Source organism: Aulonocara stuartgranti, assembly GCF_965226115.1.
Source record: "Aulonocara stuartgranti genome assembly, chromosome: 12".
Classification (NCBI taxonomy): domain Eukaryota; kingdom Metazoa; phylum Chordata; class Actinopteri; order Cichliformes; family Cichlidae; genus Aulonocara; species Aulonocara stuartgranti.
The window spans coordinates 7415001-7442142 of record NC_138948.1 but is presented as its reverse complement, the minus strand read 5'-3'; the positions used below and the strand labels follow the sequence as shown (position 1 = coordinate 7442142).

The following is a 27142-nucleotide window of genomic DNA, read 5'->3' as shown; positions in this document are numbered from 1 at the left end:
CTAATGAGCAGTCATGTTATCACAGAATGCCGAGGTCAGAGTTCAGTTTTCCTTCTGCATTGACCTCACATGCCAAGAGATTCAGCTGATCTCTTTAAACCAGGCCCCATTAATTATAAGAAATGCCAACATGCCTCTTTACATGTTGTAAAGGCTAAATTTTATAGGAATTGCTAGTCAATAAGGACCATGACTACTTTGTATGGGCAATGGTAATGGAGTTGCCCCAACGTTATTATAAGCTGACATTTGATTGCTTTTCTAAACCTCTTTCCTGCTAGGTTGTAGCTGCCAGTTGTCGAGATTGTCATGAGCTATAATGATTGCTTTGGGCACATAACACCACTCAGGTTCTACACAACCTCGCTCATACCGACATTATAATTGTGCATACACAATTTCTATTAAAATTTCTGACATATTCAGAGATTTCTAATCAACCTAAGTAACCTTTGCTTGGAGTTACAGTTCTTAGGTAAACATTTCTCTGGCCGGAGGCGGGGGTCTGAGCCAATCGACTCATTTGTTCTGTTTGAAAGTGATTGCTGCCGAGTGGAGACTGCTTTAATTTGATTGATGTGTGGTTCACCAAGCGGTGGATTTGGTTGTAATTACTCTTTGTGCTCACCGTGATAAGGAAATTAATCAAGCCATTATGTTGCTCCCATTTTATCATCAGGACACAATAATTGAATAAAACAACCTCACTTGTCTTCAAAGTCACTCTGGCACGCATGGTACTCACCCGCTGCAAGGGTAAAGGCCTCGCTATTCTTGATTGGCTGATAGTGAGGCAAAGATGATGAGTGTATTTCATATTCACAAATGATGTAGACATTTTAATTGGACTAATCAGAATCAGTTCTTTTAATTTAACTACAAAGCCATGTTGCGAACTTTGCATAGTCCATGCAACTAAATGATCCCATTTGTTTTGAGCAAAAATCAGGGAGTGCATGGACCATGGTAGAAAAAAAAAATACTTGTACCGAAAATATCAGCGGGTAACATTAAGTAAATATGCATTAACAATAAGATCATGTTTCAGTGGCATACAACTTAATGGCATTTAATGTATTTGTTATACCGATGCACAAGTAACATTCCCTCTTTTTACTTTTTACTTTCTGTGTCCTCCTCTCATTCCATGACTACTGTTCTGCTGGTGTTCAGTGTTACATTCATAGCTCAAGAAACTTCTATGTATTATGCATTACATTTCTTAAAAGTACTGCAGTATGTTACTTAATTACTTGTTGGAATAAAATAATTCATTACAATGAATTATGATGAAATTGACCTTACACTTATTATCATGTAATTACCAGGTAACAATATAAACCTATATGCTACTGTCCCACATATCAACACAACAACACCTAATGGTTGTGTGCAAGCATTGCGTTAGCATGCTGTCTGTGCAGAGGGTTGCAAAAAGCCAAAGTTGTGTTAGCAGAACAAAGCAATTGTTTCTGTCCTGGAAGTAATTTAGTATAGTGAAATGTAACATTACTGCGTTACTGAAAAATGCAATCTGATTACAGTAACATATTACTTTGTAACTTACTTTGTAATGTCTTGTACCCAGCACTGCTGGTGTTGTAAATGCACCCAATGTACTTTGGCATCAGTGTCTTGACATACAAGCCTCAGTAATACAGGACACTGACAAATATTGGATTAAGTCACAGGTCTGGTAGTTAGTCGACTTTTATTTAAGACTTCACTTGCCTATTAATTTTGTTTTTGCACACAATTTTTGACTTTTCTTTTCACTCACTGGTTAGTTTTAGGCACCAAAAACTACTTGGTTGGGTTTGGGGAAAGACTGTGGTTTGGTTTAAAACATGCCTCTTCAGCCTGGTGAGTGAAAAATATCACTTAGTGCATTTAAATGTGATGGCCTGAGTTCAGTTGGAGTCCAGGTATCTTTGGGAAAGAGAATTCTTAAATTTATTGTGAAACACTGACTAATTTAACCTCTTTTGACTTTAGAGGTTTACAGGGAAATCTATCTTTTATAAAAGCCACTGGTTTCATCTTCTGTGATGCAGTTTTTATGCTCATCAGGTGCTTTTGACTAAAAAATATGATAATTCTAAATACCAGTGCATAAAAACAGTTTACAAGTTGCTTAAATGAATTACTTTTTAATGCACTCTGTAGGAAGCTTTTCAATAATAAAAAACGTGTATTTGTAGATAAATCATGGTCCTTAAAATTAAAAAGAAAAGAGAAAACTTACTCTCATCATTACATGATAGCAGCCTAAGGTGCTGTCAAAGCTTTATGCTGAAATTTAATGTTAGACTTGGAGCAAACTAGCAAAGACGGAAAATTGCCTGGAGCCACTGATACCTCATAGCTGGGGCTTACATCTTTGATATTCACTTCTATCATTCTGCCTTCCCTTCATGCGTAGTATGGAAGAAGAGGCGGCCAATTTAGGGCTGATCTCAATCCCCCAAAAGGATTTGCATCCAAAGCTGCAATTTAGCTGGTAGGAGAAATGTCACCAAAAATCTATTACCCATCTGCGCACATTTAGGAGAAAAATTGCCTCCCCTGTGGAGTGAAAACATTAGGTGATTTTGGTAGCTGAAAGAAATGAAACCACATTTTAACGTGGGCTGACATGTTTTAGAGAGCATGCTTTCACAATAGAGGCCATGGAAACTGGACTGTCACAGCAACATATGGGGGTTATTTCACTTTGCAAAATATATGCTCATATTTAGAAGCTCATTTAAATCAGTACTTCATAATTTTATGCCATTTCCTGATTGTGAAACTTCTAGTGCTCAAACCAGCAACTTTCTGCAGTGTTAATGAAGTGGTTGGGGCTCATGTGGCTAATTGTTTATAACTAGTTAATTGCAGGCCTGTTTGTGTGTTTCTTCAGCTGAATGATTGCCTCAAAAATCTCTTGACATTTAATCTATAACACTTGACCTAAAAGTATCCACTTTAACTTTTCATTGAACAGTTTTAGCAGGTCGTGTGTGCCTTAAGACTTAACCACGTGAGAGATGTGTTTCATTCACTTTGTGGGGATTTAATTGCTCGCTTCTGTCCTTTGGATGGTGATAAAGTTGCTCTCCACTTGAGTCTAAAACATAGATAAACACTCTCAGTATAAATTAAAGCAAAGTGACTTGGGACCACAGTGTTGGGATTTTAATTGTGGTAGTAGATCACCTCTTTCTCTAGTAATTATCTCAACTATCATCACTCCTGTAATAATGATAATCAATTGCTCCCAGTCACTGTGATAGGGATAATGAAAAGTTTATTAGCTACCCTGAATCTCACATGAGTAGTTGGAAACTCTTAAATCATTTACGGAAACAGAAAAAATAAAAGCATCACTTCTGCACTGTTGTCAGTCTTTTTCTGATTCTTTTTCTCAGGGTGAAGGTCACACAAGTCCTCCCTCATTCTTTGTTATCTTTTACACTTTTCTTGACATGTCTATAAGCTAGTGAGTTAGAGGGGAAACCCTCCACTCTGAATAATCAGGGTATTTGGGCTGTTGGACTAAGGGCTACTTCACTGTATAGGGAGGGATTGTTTATACCAATACATGTGCTGCTGAAGTAAAGATTTTTTATGAGCACTTTTACTTGGTGTTAACAATTAACTTGATGGGGGGAAATGCTTAACAGTAATCTTCTTCAGCCTTAAATCCTCTTCCTTTGTGTCACAAAGTGACATATCATCCATCGAGCGCCAGATGTTGTTTTCCTGTTGTTGCTTTAGCATTAGCAGTATTGATCTTTCCACGTATCCCTTAACTTGCTTGGCGCAGTTTGTTATTCACTTGCTCCATTAGACATGAGTCTTCTTGGCTCACTCACTCAGCAAGACGGTGCACCTGTGAGGATGGCATGGCAACCAAAATGAGAGGAAAGTCAGCCAATATGGATTTTTGAATGCTGGATCCTAGATTGTATTAAGGTTCCATACTGGTACTGGTTTGTTGCTGCTTGTTGCTGCTTAAGACAAAATATAGTTATGAAATTTGTCATATGGGGATATTAAAAAAGGCTAACTATCTGCTTGCAGGAGTAAAAGCAAATAGTTGAACTATTCCTGTAAAACTGTTAATATCTCCCCAGTTAGCAAGAGCTCATAATGAAGCGCACCTTCTTTGTTTGCTCTTTTTTTGTAAATTCAAAAGTACACATGGATACTACTTGTACAATATACTTGCAAATATGTGTAATTAAAGGTTAATTACGCTAGCAGCAGAGGCTGTCAGGGTACAATCATTTATGCTGATAGACCATAACACAGCAGCGAGGGAGTGCATTTATCTGTTTGTGCTTTCAGGAGATCACAGAATAGAAAATGCACAAATTCCCCTTGGGTGTCTCTTAGCGCTATCTTGTAAGATCTCATTCTGTCAAAGTGGGGTATCTATACACATAAGGTTTAGAAGGAAAAGGTTGCATTCAAGTGATGTGTGTTTTGTTGTGTCCCCAAAGAAGCTCTAAACTGACACGGCTCTGAGCACTCTGAAGCTGCCACAGAAGCTTTGCTGAATTGTCAAGCAGCAGTTTTAATCACACGCGTTGAGTAAAAACTTGATTTGAAATAGCAGAGTTCGGATGAAAACACGAAAACATCTAGCAGAATTTAATTGCGTCAGCCGAGAATGCGATCTGTATTAATCGTCAGAGAGACGTTTGACACATTTGAAATGCAAACATCAGAGCTGTGCAGCGGTGTTTTGCAGGTGCATGGGTTTAATGGTTGGCTGCATGCTTCTCGCACACCTGTACAGTGTCAGCCGATGTTATGAGTTTGAGACCCCCAACTGTGCGCTGGCGGTGTGTAAAGCAGCTGGCAGATTACTGTCTAGCTCCTGGCAGACATTGTAGCAGTTTATCTCAATTTTACATCGTAAATGGGGTGTGGACAATGAAACTGTACACAAACTATGACGATCCTTCTGTGACTCTAGCTGTCTGTGATGTTTTATGATTATCTCAGCACACAGCTGAAAGTAGAAGTAGGAAAACTTGCCAAAAGATTTTACTCTATGGGAAACTTATAATCTATGCCACAAATAACAATTCTCCTCACACATTTAGTTGAACTCATCTTACAGTGTTGGTCTTCTCACCACAGTGTTTTCATTCACCATGCTGCCTTCTGTGAACATATTTTGTCACATTCGCCTGGGACCTTTTTATGAGTTGATGAGGATCAAAAAGCAGATGATATCCCAAAATAAAGCAGCATACTTATATTTTGAATTATAATTATATGATATATCAGACCACCCATCTCTAACTGAAAGTTAAACAGATGGAATGATGTCCTCTGTTAAAACCATACAGGTCCTGCTTTAGGGAGGAGCCCGTCTTTCCCTGCCCTGCACCATCATGGCATTAGATATTTTAATATTAATACAGAAATAATTTATTTCAGCCAATTACCTCTTGCTTGATATGTTGATATAGCTACTTCTGCATCTGTTGACCACACACAGTCCCCCATTCAAATTTGGAATTGTGCACAGGGGGAAATCACAGCCACTGGGCCTTAAAAAAAAAAAGCACTGTCATCTTGTTTGCAGCATGTTTTTGTGTACCATCTGTCCGTGTCAGCATCAGTGGTGAACGATGGAGCAAGGGAGCCTCATGTTGAGAGGAGATAGACTCTCCCTCTGTGACAAAGACTGGAACAAGAGTTGATCACAGCATGGTCACTTCTCGCTCCCTCCCGAAACACAGCCAAAGGAGATGTTCTGCAGCACACACGTTCAACTTGACGCACATAATAAAAGAAAGAGTTCAAAAAGTCAAAAAGTGGGATGCTACCCTCACTTTGAATTTTATCAGCCCGCTAAGTCTGTTGTGATCCCTCCTGCAGATATGGCTCGTTGGCACTGTACCAGGCTATAATGTGTAATAAACAGAAAGTTACCCAAATTGTAGGGACCAACTCTGTGTTTTACATTGTTAAAGGGTATTCTTTATGCTTAGCTGAGTAGTTATGGTGACTAAGCCATTATCAGGTTGTTTTAGTACATAAAATGACCTAAACGACAAGAAACAGCCCCCCCCAAAAAAGTCTGAAACTTAAGTTTTCTGGGTGAAAATTGAGCTTCTCCTGTGATTCTTTCACCTATTTTTATGGTAAACAGATCCCCAGTTAATGTAATACTTTGTCACCAAGCACCTTAACTTAAGATGCACAGTATTTCTTTTGATTTGCTTTTTGTAGTTTTGGTACTTGGAAGTCTCCCTTTAAATACTTTCAACTGATGTCTGGTTATAAATTAGAATAAAGGACTTCATGTGAACATGGAAAAGAGAATAAGCACAAGGTTTGGTTTGACCGATACAAGCAGCTTGCAATAAATCCAGGTGCTTATTGTAAAATTCTAACCATAAATTGCAGGGCCAGATCAAGGGAACGTGCATTTGTGATAGCAAAATTGATTTCATTTAAAAGTCATCAACTGCTGCTTTTAGAGTGACAGCAAATAACAAAGAAGCCAAAATGGGGCCAGTAAAAGAAAATTGCTCTTTGTTCAGGGACATAAAGTGGAGAGTTCAACAGGGCAGAGCAGTTTTCAGCTCGTGCTTGTATCTAAAGCGAATTGTGTATATTGTTAAAATACTTACAGATAGCAACATAGTTACATATAATACAGCACTATCAGGATACATTGCTCACAAAAACAGTGGAGTTATGATACAGTGATTCAGTGCGTGTGTGTGTGTATGTGTGTGTCTGTAATGACTGGCCTTTTGAGACCAATGGTGTTTTTGTACATTTTTGTAATGATCTTTTGGGAAAGTTAGCATCCACTACTTGACTCTTTTGTATTTTATAAGGATTCATAATAGGGTTTTTTTTCTCCCCTTTTCTTCATTATAATCACCAGATTAAGATGAACGGCCATCATTCAGTTGATATTATGTGTTTTGATTCTGGTTGGGATATTTTGCAAGTGGATACAAATTGTATGGAAAACACATGACTCATAAATCATTTCTACTCTGCGTTTGTATTTTATACTGAAAATCAGTTAATGAACTGTTACTGAAGTTGTTTCACCGCTGACATTTCCCTTTGCTACATGAGTGAATAACAGCTTATGCTGTTTATAATGTCGGCTTGTGGTATGTAGAAAACGCTGCATCTTTTGTGCTTGTTTTTGTTTGATCAATAGACCAAAACTAAAAAAAAAAATCAGTTTAGAAAACAATGTCTCAACAAAATCTATTAGTTGCTGTGTTATAGCAACAAATCATACATCTTTGAGTATGAGTTTGAGTTTTGTGTAGAATTGTAGATGTTTTGAGTCTTAGCATCCATATCAGAATATAATACAGGCCCCCATTAAGAAATGCTGAGATTACGATGGCATGTTATTCTTTACTTTACTATTTTTTTCTTCAGTGAAATTCAGTGTATTTGATTAGGCATCCTTAATACCAGGCAACAGTGTGGTCTGACATTTATTCAGCTCTACATCAGCAAGGAGAAAATTAGCCAAATCACCAGGTTATTTAAAGGTTCCTTTCCATCAGCCTTCCTTATCAGACTAATCATCCTTCCGGTGGTTGTCTTTATCTCCCCTATCACCTTTCACACACTTGGTCATGTTGCAGCACCCAGTCTGCCATTTTACATTATTAGTTCCCTGTCAGGGGCACTCCCTCTAATGCTGAGAGGCTAAGGAGAATGAAGGTGAGGAAGATAGAAAGCGACGGGCCCTGCCTGCTCGTCGCTGGGGGAAGAGGAGGAGGAGGCGGCGTTGACGTCCTAATCTCTGGCTCTGATTATCTTCTCATTACAATCAGACGGGAGCCACTCGACGAAGAGGAGAATGTGTAATTACGCTCAAATCTCCCATGACTAAAACAGAGAATAATAAGCAGGGCTAGAACTGTGTGCTCACATCAAATCATTCAGTTTATTTAATCATTCATTCTATGCCGTATTTCACTGTAGATGAAAAGTGGTTGAATTACCCGAACACCTGACTTATGGAAAAATTATTTGGGAGCCAGAAATAATTTTCCTCACTTTTGAAAAAAAAAAAAACCCAAAACAAAACAGAAAATCTGAGTGTCTGGTTTGATTTTGCATTTACGTCTTATTAAATATATCTAGGTCATAGATAAGGACAAAACTTTAAGAACTGTTCCAGCACAAGGCAGAAAGCACCATTTCACAAAATGGCAGGCCAGCTGAGGCATGTAAATAACTGTATTTCAATTGACACATTGATTTGAATGGTAAATGTCTGACCTCCAATTTTCCTAGAGAGTGGCTGGAGGAAAGAAATGGAGGGGAATAAAACACATACCCAGTCGACCAAAGGGAATAAGGCTAACCAAGCATGTTAAATGCCCCCTCACTATTGTGCGATGGAAGCATTAGCTGTGTGGACAACTGCAAAAATCACTTGAAGTTCTCACTGAAGGCTCGAGAGCAAAAACTGAATCTTATTTGTCCTTTTTTCTCTTCCCCCACAGCTCAGAAACTACAACCTGCCAGCAGCTCAAGCCTGATGAGAGGAAAGCTGTGGACACAAGGGACAGATATGGCTGCATCAAAGGAAACAGACGCAAACACCGCAGCCATCGCAGGGCCAGGAGGTGAGTTAGCCTTTGTGTTTTCACACATGCCAAGTAGCAATCCTTCAAAATCATCAGGAGGGTTTTCTGAACTAAAAGAAAACAAGTGCTTGTGAAGAGATGAGAAGGTTGAGAAAAGAATGGGCTTTAAACATGTATGATTGTTGATCAGTTGAGTTTTGTGATTAAAGTTTGTTTTGGTTGCGTCTGTAGATGATAAAGCCTTTTTAACAGCAAAACCAACACACCTTCAGGGCCTGATTCTCAACAAGAAACCCAAGCTAATCTCTATATTCCGGTGCAGGAAAAGCAAACACTCTTATCGGGGTAGGAAATACAAATGGTGTAAGGAATTCCACGCTGTGTCATTCAGATGCAAGAGTCTTCTTCACATGCAGAGAAGAACAGTTTTTAGGCTTTTTATTCAGAGTTGGAGAAATCAATCCAGGCAGAGTTGGTTCTTTCTTTCTTTTTTTCTTTTTTTGGAAAGAAACCTTTTTAATTAATCTGACACCTTCAAAGCCGTTGCAGTTACACAGCAGGGAAGCAGGCAGTGATATGTAAAACATGACTCAAGCAGCATCTGAAGTGTAAGAGCGGATCATAAACATGAATCTCTTCTCTTTGGATGAACTTTACCCGGCGGCTGCTTCTCTTTGTTTTTGAATTTAACAGCAAGCGCAGAGAACACGCTGGCATGCAGGCTTCTGATAATCATTTTTCTGGTTTATGCGTGCAAGAAAAGACATCTGATAGAAGAAAGCACGGTGAGAGAGATTTATAGCATTATTATCTTTGGAACTGGGGCTTTTCTGTGAGACACCCTTCTCACCAGCAGCTCCAAGTTACAGCGTTTTAAAATTTAAATACTAAGAAATCAGAGTAGTTCTCAGTGTGCTAAGTGTACATAGTGCACATAGAACGTACACTAAAGCTCTACCATTGCTGAACCACAGTCTTTTCATCATTTGGTTTGGTAAACCTCTTAAATGATGACTTTACCCTTTCTTATACAGCAGCTCTGCAGCGTATCCATTTCATCAGACAGTAGCAGAGATGATCTTGACTTCATGCAGGGATCTTATTGTGAAACTGTAGGTCTTACTATATGAGGTTTAGAGCAATAAAATGAATGCATTTTCAGTGTCAAATCTTGCACAACACGGCTGCATTCAGACCAAAAAGCACAGCAATGCTAGAAGCTGCAGAAGGTTAGAGAGAATACTGCTACAAGTTCTAGCTGAGACGATGAAAGGAAGTCCACTTTGAGTAAAGCATCCATTAATTTTAATGAGATACTAAACTAAGTCAAACTCTCAAAACCTCATGCTATATCAAAAAAATAAAGAAATGAATTTTAAAAATTGTATCACCAGTAAAGTACTGTAAGATTACAGCTAAAGGTGATTAAAAACACGTTTGTTAGAGGCCATAATGAACAAGCCAGACCTCTCAGCTGTTTTGGCACAAGCCTGGTTCCTGTTCCCGTATTGAAAAATAAACAGGATTAATCATCACTCAGTTTTTATGCAGCACATATGTGGAACGAACTCCAAGAAAACCAGAGCTCTGTTTGTAATCAAGGAGACGATGTATTTATAGCATATCTACTCTACTGTCCTTTAAGCTGCCCAGTGTTAGATTTGATTTTATTCTTTCATACTTACTTATCTGTGTTTTTGCTGTTTGTTATGTCGCCCTTATATTTCACATAAATGAATTTTGTGTCCAGTGTGAGGACTCTGTACTTGTTTAAGGTTTGAAGTAAATCTACCTTGTAAAGACTGCAACAATGTGTCCACACATTGTTAATTTGGACTATGTATGTGATTGATAATACAGTGGCATGCAAGATGACATGGCATTGCTGCTGCTTTCTAAAATGCATAACTGCAGGAATTTATTTTGCTTAATGTTACTTAGCAACAAATTCTTAGGTTTGTTTATCTATAATATCCACTCTTTTGCTTACATTTGATGTCTCCTGGCAAATCTTGTGGAGCCATAGATACATAGACATACATAGATCCATAGTGCATATATCACTGCCGATTTGGTTCTATCATAACACACAATGTTTGGCAACACCGAAATCTTTTACCTAACCTTAATCAAACAATTTTACTTTCTAAATCGAAGCACAAATCATGCTTGGAGGCTAACCCTGATCTCTGGGGTCAAAGACTATTGTTTTGTATTTCCAAAACCAACTTCTCCTCAAGATCTATTTTGCAATGATTTGTATTAGACGTATATAGACGTGGACTGTGAACGACACCTTTGCAAATACTAGGAATATTGGAATTAAAGATTCATTCACAGAATCATTAACAGAAATATACTAAGATACCAAAGCAAGTTCAGTGCACCTTGGCATTGTGTGAGCTCTGGGACACTGTTCTTCCACAGGATATTTCCTCATATGGGTGTACGGCTCTTCCTTCATTCCTCCCCCTCTTATCATGTGACAAGTATATAAAACATCTAGAGTTGATTCCAAGTCTTGAGTTTACATTTGGTATCTGGTCTTTGTAATTCTCAGTATGAGGTCCAGAGAGATGTTGATGCACATGAAGGATGTCATTATTGGAAAATTCCAAATAATGCTAGAAGAGAGATAAGGAAAACTTTAAGAGTGGCAAAATCAACAATCTGATGCAAAGGAAAATTCACTGGCCAGCTCAGCAACACCAAAGAAAGACATGAAAGATGACAGACTTCAACTAAAGTGACTGGTCAAAGAATTCATTCCTCTATAAGTTAAGAAAAATCCCTTCAGAATGTTTATCCGAGTCGAGAACAGTCTCAAGGAGGTAGTTGTATCATGATCAAAGTCTAGACCATGACAGCTATGAAAAAATATCTTTGAATAGATGAAATTCTTAGAACAATGATCAGAAGAAAAAAAGTATAGAGAGGTAATAGTTCATGATCAGAAGCAAACAAGCAGTTAAACATGGTGGAGGCAACACTGTGGCATAGGGCATGTATGGCTGCCAGTGGAGCTGGGTCACTGGTGTTTTTCGAAGATGTGGCTACTGAAGTAGCAGGGTGATCTCTGAAGAGTACAGAGTTCTGCTTACTGCTCAGATTCAGCCAAATGTAACAAAACTGATCAGATGACACTTCACATAGCAAATGGAAAATGACCCAAAGTATACTGCAAAATCAACCCAAGAGTTTTCCAAGGCAAAGAATTGGATATTCTTCAGTGACCTAGACAGTCATCTGATCTCAACCCAGCAGAGCTGCTTTTCAGTTACTGAAGACAAAACAGAAGGAAGGGAGACCCTGAAATGAGCAGCAACTGAGGGCGGCTGCAGTAAAGGCCTTGATACTTGATACTTTCTTCAATTTGAAATTCACTGTAGAGCCATTACAATTAATAAATCAAAAACCTGCAGCATTGCTGTGTATGTAGAGATTGTACTTCATAAAGGTCAAGCTGGTAAATTCTATCAAATTATATTTATATTAAAAGACAAAAAACAAGGAAGAGAAACCCATGCACGCTGTTTTGACCGCAAGGTCAACTAAAAAGAGGAAACATAACATACCATAAAGCCTTAAAAACACACAAAAAAGCTATGTGATTACATGATATATCCTCCACAAGCCATCAAGGTTAGATGCATGTGTTTTTTCATTGCCTTTTATTAAAATGGCTAACGAGCTAGATCCATTTCCAAATACTTTGTCTCACAAAGCATTGCCTGAGAAAAATCTCTTTTGTTGAGAAGGACATTTGTTCTGTGGATTGTTATCTTGCTAATTGGCCTGCAGCAATTTGGCAGAGAAAAAAAAGTTAATTATAACATGAGGCCATAAGCCGCTAACACTGGATTCCATCTAGAAATAGTAAGTTGATGTAATGAGTAGGTTTTTGAGAGTAGTTGTTGTCAAATAACAAAAAGAGCAAAATGCAGAAGTAAACTATTTAGATTTATTTCCAGTGAATTGGGTATCGAATGAAAACAGTCTGAACTTCACTTGAAACATAGAAGTGTGTCTGGTTACAGCTGAAATAAACGTACTTCAGTGCTTCATGGGAGAGAGACATGTTTTGTTCTTTATAATAATATAGGTAATGACATCTTAGATGTAGTCACATACATGTATGGTCTTCATGCATAATCATGGCTCAGATTAAAACATCAATTCTTTAAAAAAAAAAAAAGTTGAATTGAATATATTTTCATCAAAAGTTCCCCAAAAGCTCCCTTTCATACACCATTGTTTCACAAAATCACCACTCCTAGTGCAGCTGGCAATTGACTGCTTTCTCATTCTCCTTTTCATTCTCTCAACTTCATCAAAAGAAAGTGTTTCTGCTGGCAAGAAGAAATGCAAATGCTTGTCTTGTGCTCTCTTTCTACAAGGCCAGAATGGTAGAGGTGTTAATGAGTGACAAAGCGTTCTCATTACCAGGAGAGGGTACTTGGGCTTGGACTGTCTAATCAGCCCTAATGCATTTCAGTTCCTAATGCTACCAAACTGCCGACTACTCCAAGCAGGGCCATTTATTATAGCAGGACACTCTTCTGCATCCGATGAAACAGGCACATACTCTCCAGAGCTCTGTGGTCGTATATATCAAGGGGGAGTGCAGTTTGTCACTGTCTGGATCAGTCCTGATCACACTCAACTATGTGCATGACCTCTGTTTGTGTAACAGGGAGGTACATTAAATTGGACACATAAATGGCAACAATTACCCTCCTGTAAGCATAAAAATGATTCCAAATATATCGTACATAGTTGCATCTGCAGGCATTTTGATAGCTTAAGTCAAATGCTGAGCAATGAAAATAACACCTGAATATTAGTATCATTATTCTATTTTTTTTTTTTAAAAGGTTTCTCTTTTTAATGACAAGTTTCATTCACTTTGAAATATGTGTGTGAATATATATATATATATGCACACACACTCACACACACACACACACATATGCACATTCACATTCAAAGTGGGAGGCTCACACTTTGCACTGACACTTATGCAATTAAATTTATACTGTAGAGAATTGGAAACCTTGATCACGACAATTAGGGTTTTTTTCCTTCTTTTATATTGTTCCATAGCTGCTATGTACTTCTATTACATTAGAGAATCAAGTGCAACTTATTGTTGCTCTTGTACAGTAAAGGTAATTTGCATAATCCTTAAGCTTTATTTCAAATCCCCCATGTCTTTATGTCACTCTTAAGACATGCCAGATGTTTTCCAAGGTTTAATTCTCAATTATCAGTGTCTTTTTACATCACCGTTGTTTGTGGACAAGTGAACAATGCATTAAATGCCTTAACTCAAAAATAGCACTGTGCGTGTCTATTAAAGCCTTTGTTAATGGCTGTTTTATTTGGCAAAAGATTGAAACAACTGGAGCATTTGAACATGCAGGGCTAATGTTAGGCAGAAAAACACACATATATATGCTACAAATGCAGCTTCGGTTTTCACAAATATTCAGTAACTTTTACAATTAATCTTTTAGTCCGTAAGCTACTTGCTCCCTTGCCACAGCAAGTATTTCCACATGTTTGATTTGGCTCCTGTTCCTTTCCTAATGCATCCCCAAAGGGAATTTGTGTCTCTGACTTGGCAAACAAAAGGTCACATTTGCTTGCCAAGCAAATGTGTTAACCACTACACCACTTAGTCTGTAAATTTCCAGAAAATATCCACAAGTTTATACCCATTATGATAACTACTTTTTTTTGTTGTTCTGTATCACCCAGATATGGTTAGTCACTCTCTCATGTATTTCCTTGCTATGAATTTCAGTCTCTTCTGCACTTGAAAGGCCCATTCAGGGGGGCTGTGGTGCTTCAAAAGACCTTCATCTTCTTTTCCACATCAGTCATTTTAAAAGAGTAATGAAGTGGACCACTGGACAGCAACCAAGCTGGTCAGCAGATGGAATACGACCATTTTCTTTCCAGTATAGTGATGAATTCACACTTCAAGAGAAGAAAGGATGGATAACAAGAATATCTCACCCTATAATGAGAATGTGGCTATACGCAGAACAATGTGTGCAGAAATAAAGGATCCATGAGCTACATGGAGAGATTCCAACACATTCTCACAGTCACCTGCATTTTTGGCACCATTACAGAGCGGTGGCCAGGGTAAAATATCTGTCTTTAAATTATTTGGAAACCAAAACTGAGTGTACCTCATTGCTTCTTCAAGATGTATATCGCTAGCTGCCTCTGTGCAGGGACTGGAGATGAAATTTACCTTTCGGCTATGGTACATTAAAGTATTATGCTTTATCCCTGTTAAATTCAGAAATAAATTATCATCTCCCAATCGAAATCATAAAATTGCTCAGCAGGCCCTGCAGCTCAAAAAGTGAAGGTCTGTATTTTAAGTTCAAGATCAAATCTGTGATCCTCCCTCTGAGTAAAGTATAGTGACGTTCGCTGGCATGTTATTTGTTTTATGTCTATACCAGTTTGGAAAGGATTTTTCATCCTTTTGTCACGAGATTATCTCGTATGGGACATTTGGATCACAGATAATCTTGCTTATGATTGTTGTGAGAGAGAATCAGGATGCATTTATGTGCAGTTATGTGCTGCCAGTGATGAGTCATGTGGATTATTTTACCCCACCCATTCTGTCATGGTTATTTATCTGTAAATACTTTTAGGGAGGAAAGCAATACAGCAAATTCCCAAAGAATATATCAATCAGTTTCCAAAAAAAAGAAGAAAAAAAAGACTTTGACGCTGTGAATAAAATCACAATGCAATGATCTACAAATCATTTGTAGATCATTGGATATATATATATATATATATATATATATATATATATATATATATGTTTTGTTTTGTTTTTTGCTCCAAGTCGTCTTTTAACAGCAAAAATGTTTGGGGACTGTGGAGAGCAATTACTGTAGATTTGAAAGCCAAATGTTTTCCCATGCTTGATATAGGATTTCAGCTGCTCAACCGTCCAGTGCCTCCTTTGACATATTTTCCATTTCATAGTGTGCCAAATGTTCTCTGCTTCCTGCAGGCAGATTAGTTACAGCACCCGGACTGTTTCGCTGTTGAGTCATGCTGTTGCAATACATGCAGAATGTTGTTTTGGTATTTTGCTGTTCAGAAAGACAAGGACTTCTCGGAAAAAGGAAGGCAGCCCATGTTGCTCCAAAATCTGTATATTATGCAGCATTTATGGTGCCTTCACAGATGTACAAGTTATCAGGCAGTGTGTACTAGTACAGTGGCTGTGGCGGTTCGCCTAAACTGCCCCCTTGTCACAGTAAATGCTACAAATTTTAGACAGCGGTTTGCAAAGCTGTCTGTGTGAAGGACCAAAGAAGTACAACCAGGCTGGTCCTGCTTCCCTTTACCCCACACAATGTTAGTGCAATGATTTTTTTTTAAAAAAAGATTTTGATTCACTAGACCACAGAGCAGTTTAACTTGGACTGTTTTCTGGATCTTTATATACTATATATTTATATCCTCAGTAACATTTTAATTTGCATTTATGGCACAAAAACAAACTTTTTTAATTAGCAGTGTTTTTCATGTTCCTGACACCTTAGACAAATTTTCCACCACGGATTTGTGAACTGTAGATTGTGCAGATTTTGCACATACTCGTGTGTGTGTGTGTGTTTATGTGTGTGTGTGTGTGTGTGTATCCTGAAAAATAGTATTACACCGCCAAACTATCTTCCATGAATTGATGAAAGTAAATGCCTAATTAGTTGGGAGATGTTACACTAGGTGTATTTTAGCCATACAAATAATACAATGAATAACTTAGTAACTTAGTAGAATTGATAGCAAATGGAAGACAAATCGTGGCGATCGTGGCTCAAGAGTTGGAAGTTCACCTTGTAATCGGAAGGTTGCCAGTTCGAGCCCCGGCTTGGACAGTCTCGGTCGTTGTGTCCTTGGGCAAGACACTTCACCCGTTGCCTACTGGTGGTGGTCAGAGGGCCCGGTGGCGCCAGTGTCCGGCAGCCTCGCCTCTGTCAGTGCGCCCCAGGGTGGCTGTGGCTACAATGAAGCTGCTATCACCAGTGTGTGAATGTGTGGATGACTGGATATGTAAAGCGCTTTGGGGTCCTTAGGGACTAGTAAAGAGCTATATAAATACAGGCCATTTATTTTTACCATTTACAAACCACACTCTTCTGGATGACAGTCCAGTGCTTTCATCCGCAACATTTATTCATCCACCTCAACCCTATACCACTTCTATTGTTTGACTTTTCCTAACTTCCTAAAGGTTTCTGCCAACCTGAAAATGCTTTTTGGCAAAAGGCAAACTTCTGCCTCTGGCCTGTAGAAGGCTGCTTTTCAGCAAAAAAAAAAAAAAAAAAAAAGCTTTGATATTCCAGTAAACAATACTTGGCACCAGTTACACTTTATATATTTGGCTACAGAGCTTTTGAACATAGTGAAGCATTTTGGGCAGTAAAGCTATGTTTTTCCTTCAGGGTGTGGTTAAAAAAAAGCAGAACAAAAAAACAGTGGCTGCAGGAATTTGATTCATCAGTTTGATACAAATACAGCTGCAAATAACAACTGTGGTGTAAATACTGGGTGTGAAAATAGGAAACTACTAAGTTAACCACATAAGCTTAGGAGTAAAGCGTAAACCAGTCAATAATTAAACCTCTGGGGTCGACGGACCCAAATCACATGATCAATTTAAGATGGCATAGCAGCAAGATGTAGTCTCCCTGAGAATCCATTTCAGCTTGTGTTAAAAGTGCTTCCAACTATATACCAATTTTTAAATTGTATTGATAGGCCATGATATTTTTTCCTGTCTGCTGGAAGAAAAAAATGGGTAAAAACTGCATTTTTTCAAGTCCTGCAAGCACTTAAAAATACATGAAAAAACATTCCTTTCCTATTGGTGGACAAATGTACCATGTTGAGCAATCCAAATATTAGATGGCAACATGTGACATTTGGTTATTTAGGAAGAGGGGGAAGTTTTAGGAGTGATAGCAGTGAGAGTGAGAGAAAAAGAAAGTGAGTTTTGAGAGATTTGTGACGTTTAGTGTTTTGTCTTGTTTATTTAGTGTGTAGTTAAGTCGTCTGTTTTGTTTTGTTTGTCAAAACAACGGGGCAATGGCTGAATGTCACAGTTGCTAAAAAGCCACCAAAGGCAGATTGCAATGTAGAGTTTGACTCCAGGTGGCAAACAGGAGGAGTGATACACCTCCTGCTGTCAGGCCTGGAGGTACCAGGCTTGTGATGTGCTCCTCTGTCTTATAGTGGACAGAAACTATTTTTTGGAGTGGCAAAAATAATTTGTGTGGCATCCTATTTGATGGACACCTGATTATTATGTAAATAGTTTTAAATGTTTATTTAAAAAAACAAAAACAAAAACATGTGTATATATATATATATATATTAGAGATGGACCGATCCGATATTAGGTATCGGTATCGGTCCGATACTGACCTAAATTACTGGATCGGATATCGGAGAAAAATAAAAAATGTAATCCGATCCATTAAATATCACGAAAGCACCTCACAAAACTTGCAACACGCCGTAACTCACCTCAGAACGTATGCATCACGTGATAGAGCAGCTGTGGCATGCAGGACCTGTCGGTGGTCTGGATAGCATGTGGAGCTTCGCTAGCAACCTGGCATTTCATCTCCGACAAAGTTATCCCCGAGAGAAGTAAAGCAAGTGTGTAAGTCCATCTCTGAATGTTTGTAAAGCATTCCCACGTTAAGCTTAACAAGCGTCTGCCTCTCGCTCTCCGGCTGCTACTTCAATCGTGAAACTGCTTAAATCAGCTGATCGGCTTTTCTGTTGCGAGTCTGTCTCTCGTTTGTTTTTGGTCCACTTTGCGCCAGAAAGAGCAAACCAGCGGCTGAACAACAGCAGCACGTTTAAGCTTGATAAGCTGTTGTTAGAATTTATTTAATATTTCTTTCTACACCAGGATCTTTTTCTACGTAGCTGACGGCTGGTAACTGTGCAGGGGCGGATCTAGCAAAGTTTAGCCAGGGGGGCCGATAGGGCATTAACTGGGAAAAGGGGGCACAAAGACATACTTTTCTTTCTTATTCTCATTTAAAATGTCTAGCTTTTAATAAATAATTATCTGACACCCAAAGTTTTAATTTGATGTAAAATGAATAGAAGTCAATTACTGTACATAGTGACTATTAAGTCTAATATATATACCCTAGTAAGCTATAGTACTTTTTACTTTGGGAAGGTACCATCTGTGCAGTCTGCAATTTTGTTGAAGAAAGATGTTGAATCTATTTAATATTTCTTGAAAAATAATTGATTTCTGTGCATTTTTTTTCACACTGCATCAAATTAAGGTTGATTACGTCGATTAAGCATCATGAGGTGGCGCGTGAGGGGTGGTTCCCTATTTTTTATTTATTTAATTTTGTTGTTGCTGGGAGTTGGAACCCTATTAGTTAGGTTGCTTAATATTTACGCTAAGTACTCTTTAAAATACCAGAATAGGGAGGATGGTGTAGGTCTAAGTTTATTAGATTGATCAGTATTGCTGAACTATGAAATATTTTTTTTGTATACAGGTATAACAGAATAGCTTTAGTGTAGTTGTTGTTTTAAACTTGAGTATGAACTTGCAGACTTGCAAAATGCAGCAAGATATTTTAAAAAACAGTTTTGTTGATTAAAAAACACTATATCGGATTCATATCGGTATCGGCAGATATCCAAATTTATGATATCGGTATCGGTATCGGACATAAAAAAGTGGTATCGTGCCATCTCTAATATATATATATATATATATATATATATATATATATATATATATATATATGTATATATGTATATATATCCTTCTCCCATATGCTCTTCCAGTATTGCTCCGTCTCCAGCCTTGGTGGTGCTGTTCTCTTATTGTTCCCTTGCCACTGAGAGTACACCTTTGCTGGTTCTGTGGAGAACAGCTGGTTTATTCTCCTGCCTTCTATCTCTCTGGTGTACCTCCTCAAGCGGCTGGCCAAGGCTGTGAGTCTTTGCTTGGCAGTTTCCAAGGCCTCAGGTATGGACAGCTTGCTGTATTTCTTATGCACCTTCTTTGTCGCACCTTTCTGCAACTCCGTTAGTTGGCTAACCTCCCTCCGTGCTACTTTGATCTTGCCCTCTAGCCTCCTTCTCCATGGAGGGTACTGCCCCTTGTGGCTGTTCAACTTGTAGCCAAGCATCTCACTGATCACTGCTGCCGTATTGTAGATCAGCTTGTTAGTGTCGGTAACCGTGGTTGTAGGTATTGTCCGTAGTGCTGCATTAACATCATCTAGCAGACCTTCTGAGGGTACTTCACGTAATCTTGGTAACCGGCTACGGGGGATCCAGGTTTCAAGCTTGGCCATGATCCTATTTTTCAGGTCAGTTCCTCTCGCACTCAACGATCCTTCTCCTATCGCACTTGGGGCTATGTACCCAATCTCGGGTGGGGGTGATGATATCTCCCCCCTGACCTGGCGTCCTGACTCCTCCTTGCCGTAGCATTTGTGTTGTACCTCGTCAATCTCTAGCTGTGAGAGCAGTCCCTTCTTTCGAATGTTGGAACACTGAGCTACTAGTTGTTTCGCTGTCATTGTGGATGTTGGGTATCGAAGAATCCATAGGTCCCTCATCCTATTCATGTAGCCCCTTCCGCCGGGGTTACTTGCGTAGTAGCATTCCAACAACGCCCTGTTTTCGTCCCTTGCCCACCGATGCCTTCTTGTTCCAGTAGCCCACTTTTCGTCAGGGTGCCCTGGTTCCTCAACACCTGACGCGGACCTTGTTGATCCGGGCGACGTCCGAGCCGGCATGCCTTCATATTTATCTGTCTCGCTCATGTCTGCGGTAGGCTTGCTTAGCATAGGGCACTAATCATGGCAGCACAAGAACAAGCTCTGAGCACAAGATCCATAGAGGCTGGGGTCTATCACACCAGGCAAGACCCCAGGTGCAGGCTGTGTAAAGATGCCCCAGAGACAATCCAGCACATAACAGCAGGGTGCAAGATGCTAGCAGGCAAGGCATACATGGAACGCCATAACCAAGTAGCCGGCATAGTGTACAGGAACATCTGTGCTGAGTACAACCTGGAAGTCCCGAGGTCAAAATGGGAGATGCCCCCAAGGGTGGTGGAGAATGACCGAGCTAAGATCCTGTGGGACTTCCAGATACAGACGGACAAAATGGTGGTGGCTAACCAACCGGACATAGTGGTGGTAGACAAACAGAAGAAGGCGGCCGTAGTGATCGATGTAGCGGTTCCGAATGACAGCAATATCAGGAAGAAGGAACACGAGAAGCTGGAGAAATACCAAGGGCTCAGAGAAGAGCTCGAGAGGATGTGGAGGGTGAAGGTAACGGTGGTCCCCGTGGTAATCGGAGCACTAGGTGCGGTGACTCCCAAGCTAGGCGAGTGGCTCCAGCAGATCCCGGGAACAACATCGGAGATCTCTGTCCAGAAGAGCGCAGTCCTGGGAACAGCTAAGATACTGCGCAGGACCCTCAAGCTCCCAGGCCTCTGGTAGAGGACCCGAGCTTGAAGGATAAACCGCCCGCAGGGGCGTGCTGGGTGTTTTTTTTTTTGTTTTATATATGTATATTAAATTTAAATTTACAATTTATATTTATATTTGCATTCGCATCTGATTTTAGATTTAATGTGTTAATAGAGTATGTGAAAATGAGAAGAAAAAAACCTTTAAATTCAGACATGTGGTACCATTGCTGAAAAGAATGATACCAAACAAGGCAAGGTAAAATATAGAGGTATAATCAAAAGTAGTCAACAACAGCCAATTATACTCTGGACCCCGGAGGGTTAAACAAACAGCTGGTCCAAGCTTTAAAACTGTACAGCATAATTCTTAGGGATATTGAGCTATTAGAAATTCATTTACATTTCTTTATAGGTGTAAAGGCTTCTGCATTGAGTAATCTTGAAAGAATATAAGTCAGAATATTTTCGATTCAGTAGATCAAAAATCGCTGTGAAATTCTTGAATGTAAGACTGTGTATCATTCATTGGATCCCAAAAAGATAACAAACGTGTCCCCTCTGCTCTGAATTTGCTCACAGTCCGTCCTTTGATGAGGAACCTTCCCCTCGGCCAAAGAGGAAGAAGAAGAAGAGGAAGTCTGAGCGGAAGAGGAAGAGGAAAAGGTCAGTTTCCAAAATTAGATGACACTGCAGTGTGATGTGTGTTGGTGTGGAAATAAATAAACCAAGGTTTGTGCAGAGGAATGCTTTAAATTCATATTTATTTTAAAATTTTTCCTTATTTAGGTCTCCTTCTTACAGCCTGTCACCACCGAGGAAGAAGAAAAAGAAGAAGAAGAAGAGCTCCAAGAAAAGCAAGCGGCACAGGTAAGTACAGTAAATGTTAAATCAATATACAAAAACAGTTGCACAAGTTTTATATTTATGACTTAAATCATCTTGTTTCCCTTTTCAGGTATACCTCCAAGAAGTCAAAACACAGGTACATATATGATTTTTTTCTTCTATAACCTCTGCATGTCTGCTTGCACTGTGCACATCTCATTTCTAAAAGAAAGACGGTTCATAACAGGATGAGTTCCTGTGTAACAGTTGGTGCCTGCTTTCAGCAAGATTACTGGATTTCCACCTGAAACGCAATTCTCTTTTAGTATCAGCAAGTATGCAAGCTGTCTGTGCAGGCTTCGTCAGTATCAATACCGCTCTCTCATGATATTATTCTCTTTCATCCTAACAGCTCTTCAAGTTTAAAACATAAGAGGAAGGATGAACGCAAGCACAAGAAAAGGTCAGTGTGTGACTGTTGCATCAGAATGTACTCTCCAGGTCCTACACTATTTTTTCCCCCTCACAACCTCCTCTTCTTCCAGCAATGGTAGTCCATCCAGTATTTTCAGAATACCCACTGTCGAGGAGGAAAAAGAGAGGATACTGCAAAATACTATCCTGTAAGGGCAAGATAGGTGAATACAGAAACGTACCGCTTTTATATTTCTTGAGCTAAGCGTGAAAGAACCTTTGCAAACAGAAAAACTGATTGAACACTTGAGCCACAAAGAGAGAAAAATGGGTGAAAGAGGGTAAGAGAAACCAATTTCATGCTGTGATCTTGCAACATTTTATAATTTGACTTTGGATGAGCGCATTGTTGTTTGTAAGCACAGAGCCATGTTCGGTAGCTGCTGACTTGAACGGAAACCATTGCTTTCCAGCTGACTACAACTCTTTATTCTCTTTTCTTTTATTCAGATCACTTCACTCGTTCATGACTTTGTCATTCTGTTATACTCTTCCCTTCGCTAATGTGACCTGTCACTCAGAGTAGCCAATAAAGAAACATAAGGTGATGATGTGACATATGCAATTTTGACGTTAAATAAATAAAAGCTGGCCTGTTTATCAGGCACTCCCATTCAACTGCTCGTTAACACAAATATTTAATAAGCCAATCACATGGCAGCACCACACTAATGCCTGTATTTGACCTTTCTTCCTGATTCTGATCCTGACCTCAGAATTTGGGAGAAAGGTGACTTAAGGCAGCGGTCCCCAACCTTTTTTTGCGCCACGGACCGGTTTATGTCTGACAATATTTTCACGGACCAGCCTTTAAGTTGCCGTGGATATATCAACAAAGTCAACAAAAGATATAACTGTTTTAACTTTAGATATTACTTATTACTGCACGCTGTCTTACTACTGAGCCTTTACTTGTTGAGAGCACTTGGAAAAAGTAGTTACAATCTTTAAGGATGCTTTTCTTAATGTGACTTGAAAAACAAATCCTTAATTTGAGTGAAAATTCTGAGGTTTTACTGAGAGAGGCAAGTGTCCCTGTACCTTTATCGAAACCACTCACGTCAGTGAGAAAGGTGTGGACTCCATGTGCAGCTGGAGCAATAAGCACAAAAAAAGAATAAATCAAAGTAAGGATGAAATTCAATAATGCTTGTGTTATTCTCACACTGTGCCCTTCCTGACTGGTGCTTTTTTAAAGTTGATGTTCAATCATCAAATTTCGTTCTAACTGATATGTTGATATCAGCTCAGGATGTAAACTGTTATATGATGTGGTTCAATGGAAAATGTAATTTATTAAGAATAAATCACATATGCTGTGAAAAAAAAAAAAAAAGTTGCCGTGGATAAATACTACAAAATAAAACCAGTACCAGTACCAAAAAAAAGAAGATTTATTCATAACACACAGGAAAAGACCCAGAGAAAACAAGTTAACGATAAAAACAATTAAAGAAAGTAACGATAAAAACTGATAAAAACTCTGAAAACCATAAATTTCACACTCGAGCCTCAACTCTCACAGTCCGGTACCAAATGGCTCATGGAGCTATAAACGGCCCGGGGGTTGGGGGCCACTGACTTAAGAGACTTTGGTAGGGATGGGTATCGTTTAGGTTTTAGCCGATACCGGTGCCAAACCGGTACTTTTGAAACGGTGCCGGTGCTTAAACGGTGCTCAAATCAGTGCCTAAAGAATGGAGAACACAAAATTGATCCTTAAACCTCTCATGTTCAGCTGTTTTTTTTTTTGTAAAAAGATAACAATGTTAGCCTTTTCTGCAGCTATGTGGCATATATGGTATCACTCTTGGCTGGAAGCAGTGCTTAAACAATGGAAAAAACACAAACTTTTTCCAAAAACCTCTCATGTTTAGCTGTTCTCCACTTTTTCTTTGGTCATTTTAGCCTTTTTGGCCAGGGTGAAGGGAGTATCTGCCATCAAACAAGAAGACAGCCGCATGTAGCTATGATGATGTTTGCTAGTTCACCTTACATACATTAATTTAATAACGTGGTTAGCCTACTAAACGTAAATTACACACGAACAACATTAAGCTACTCACACAGAGAAGAACGGCTGCTGCTGCATCATCATCCTCATCATTTCTGCTACACTGGCAGGGCTAGGGGCCAGGACTCTCCTCTTCGTGTTTTTGGGGGATGTTGCTAACTCCGGGTCCGATAACAGGCAACCCACCCGCAGTAGATGTGCTCGGTGTGAGGTCTGGCAGCAAACTATCAAATACGGCGCATTTTTCGGCTTTAAAAAAAAAAACGCTATGCGTCGCCAGGTGTTTCATTGGATTCGAGGTGTTACCTCCTTTGACAGTATCACAGTATCAGCTTAAAGCACTTGTTGCAGGCTGCTGAGTTTACATATTTTGCTGTGAAGTACAGCCAGACTTTTGACCGCTTCGCCTTGGGCATTTTTAATCTGTAGCTCTGCTCTAAAAGAACGTACGTACCTGGACCCGCCTACTATCCTCGGAAACGTAAAATGATTGGCTAGAAATCAAAGTGTATCACAGCTCAGGGAAAAAAAGCACCGAAATAAAACACCGAAATGTGCGCTGTTTTTCGGTCTGGTTACTACCGTTATGTCATCATGGCACCGGATACCGGTACCCATCCCTAGACTTTGGTAGTTGGTGCCGGTCAGGCTGCTGAAATTTTCAACACCACAATCTCTAGGGTTTACAGATCCAGCTTGTCGACCTTGTTGTTGTTGTCAGGGTTCACAGGAGTAGGGCCAGACTGCTATGAGCTGATATGAGCACTACAGTAACTCAAATAACCACGTATTACAACCAAGGAATGCAGAAGAGCATCTCTGAACACACAAGACATCGAACCTCCAAGCAGACGAGCTGCAGCAACAGGATACCACACTTGGTGTCAAATGACTCCTGTCTGCTAATAACACAAAGCTGAGGCTACATTTTGAATAAGCCCACCAAAAGTGGAACACAGAAGACTGAAAATATGTTGCCTGGTCTGATGAGTCTTGATTTCTGCGCTGATGTTCAGATGATAGGGACAGGATTTGGCATAAACCACATGAAAGCATGGATCCATCTAGCCTTGGTTCTTGGTTTCTTCCTGTTAAAACAGAGTTTTAACTTCCCACTGTCACACAGAGGTTGCTGGTATCATCTGATTGTTGAGGTGTTCTCTGTATTATTGTACAGTCTTTAGCTTACAATATGAACTACCTTGAGGCAACTGTTGTTGTGATTTGGCGATACAGTATATGACTAAAATTTGACAGCCTTAATGTCTTCAGTGTTGTTTTAACAGTAAACAGAATATTAAATTGAAAAGTAGTCACTCCACTGTAAACACTTACATTGATAGCTGAAAATTCAAGGTGGAGAAAGGCCACAGACTGCACATAAAATATAGATGTAGGCACCATAACAGACTGGCTTGACTACCATTTTAAAGCCTCACCTTTTTCCAAGACAGTTTTTTTTTGGATGGCAAAATCAGAACTGTCTAGTCACCAGCTTTCAATTAAAGAGGAGCATCCATAATTCAGTGTGATATTAAATGAGAATCTAATTCTGTTTTGTGAACATCTTTCTCAAGACAAAACGTATGCAGGGGCCATTTTTGGTCTGTTCATCTTTAAACTTCTGGCCACCAGTAGGCTACAAGACACTTTTTTGCATTAGCACTACTCTTGTTTAAAAATGTGGGGAAAGGAGAAAAACTATAGCTGCTACCAATTAGAAATGTTTGGCTGTCCAACATAAACAATGTGAAAGCATGCAGATGTGGAGTATTGTGGTTTGAGTTTGTTTTCTTGCATTTATCCAAACTAAAGGACTACTAGTGAGGCCATTTTTGCCTCTGCTGAATTGCAGATAATTGGACAAATAGCACATGTCAATTAAATGTGTATATGGCAGTCCTCTGCTTTGTAAAAGAAGCTAAATAGCCACCACAATGAACTTACTAGAAAAACTAAAGAGATAATGTTTTAATGTATTTTAGTGCAAATGAATAGAGAACAGAACATAACATCAACCTGTCACTCCAAGTGGCGATGTACATTATATGCACATTTAAAGCAGAGACAAGAGTCAGGAGTGATTCGTGAAAGAAGGCACAAAAGGATGAAAGGGAAGGTTTACAGGATGGTAGTGAGATCATTACTACTGAGTGCCACTTACAAAAAGACAGGATGTGTAGTTGGAGGTGGCAGAACTGAAGATGTTCATATTTTCTTGAGTGACCAGGATGACCAGAAGTAGAAATCAGTATATCAGATGGACAGCTCGGGTTGAGCGGACTGCAGACAAAGTTAGATAAGAAGGGCTGAGATGGTTTGGAACTGCACAAAGGGATCATGGATATATTGGACAGAGGACATTAAAGATGGAGTTTCCAGGCAGGAGAAAAAGAGGAAGAACACAGAGAACATTCATTGGTGTAGTAAAGGAGGACATGCAGAGGGTTGGTGTGACAGAGGAAGGTGCCAGGGTGAGGTAGGTGATCCACTGTAGCGACCCTTATGGGAGCAGCTGAAGGAAGGCAAAAGAACAAAGAACAACAATTTAAAAGTTCGATTTTTATTCTTCATCACATGTATTCGTTCATATTTATCATAAAGAGGGGGTAGACCAGGCTCTAAATATATTTATTTTGGCTGTAAATTTGTAAAGTTGTTGGGAGTCAGTGTGGATTTGTTTGCCAGTTAGCAATTCTGCGTTGCTTCATGTAA

The 27142-nt window shown here is 39.3% G+C and overlaps 1 protein-coding gene across 1 annotated transcript in view; it reads left to right on the top strand.

Moving 5' to 3' along the window:
• Positions 1-27142, top strand: part of srrm4 (serine/arginine repetitive matrix 4) — a 65145-nt gene that overhangs the window by 26680 nt on the left and 11323 nt on the right. The window contains exons 2-6 of the mRNA XM_082555759.1: positions 8502-8624; positions 21694-21777; positions 21901-21981; positions 22070-22096; positions 22352-22402. Of these exons, the coding sequence (XP_082411885.1) occupies positions 8502-8624; positions 21694-21777; positions 21901-21981; positions 22070-22096; positions 22352-22402 (366 nt within the window). The remainder of the gene's footprint in view (positions 1-8501; positions 8625-21693; positions 21778-21900; positions 21982-22069; positions 22097-22351; positions 22403-27142) is intronic.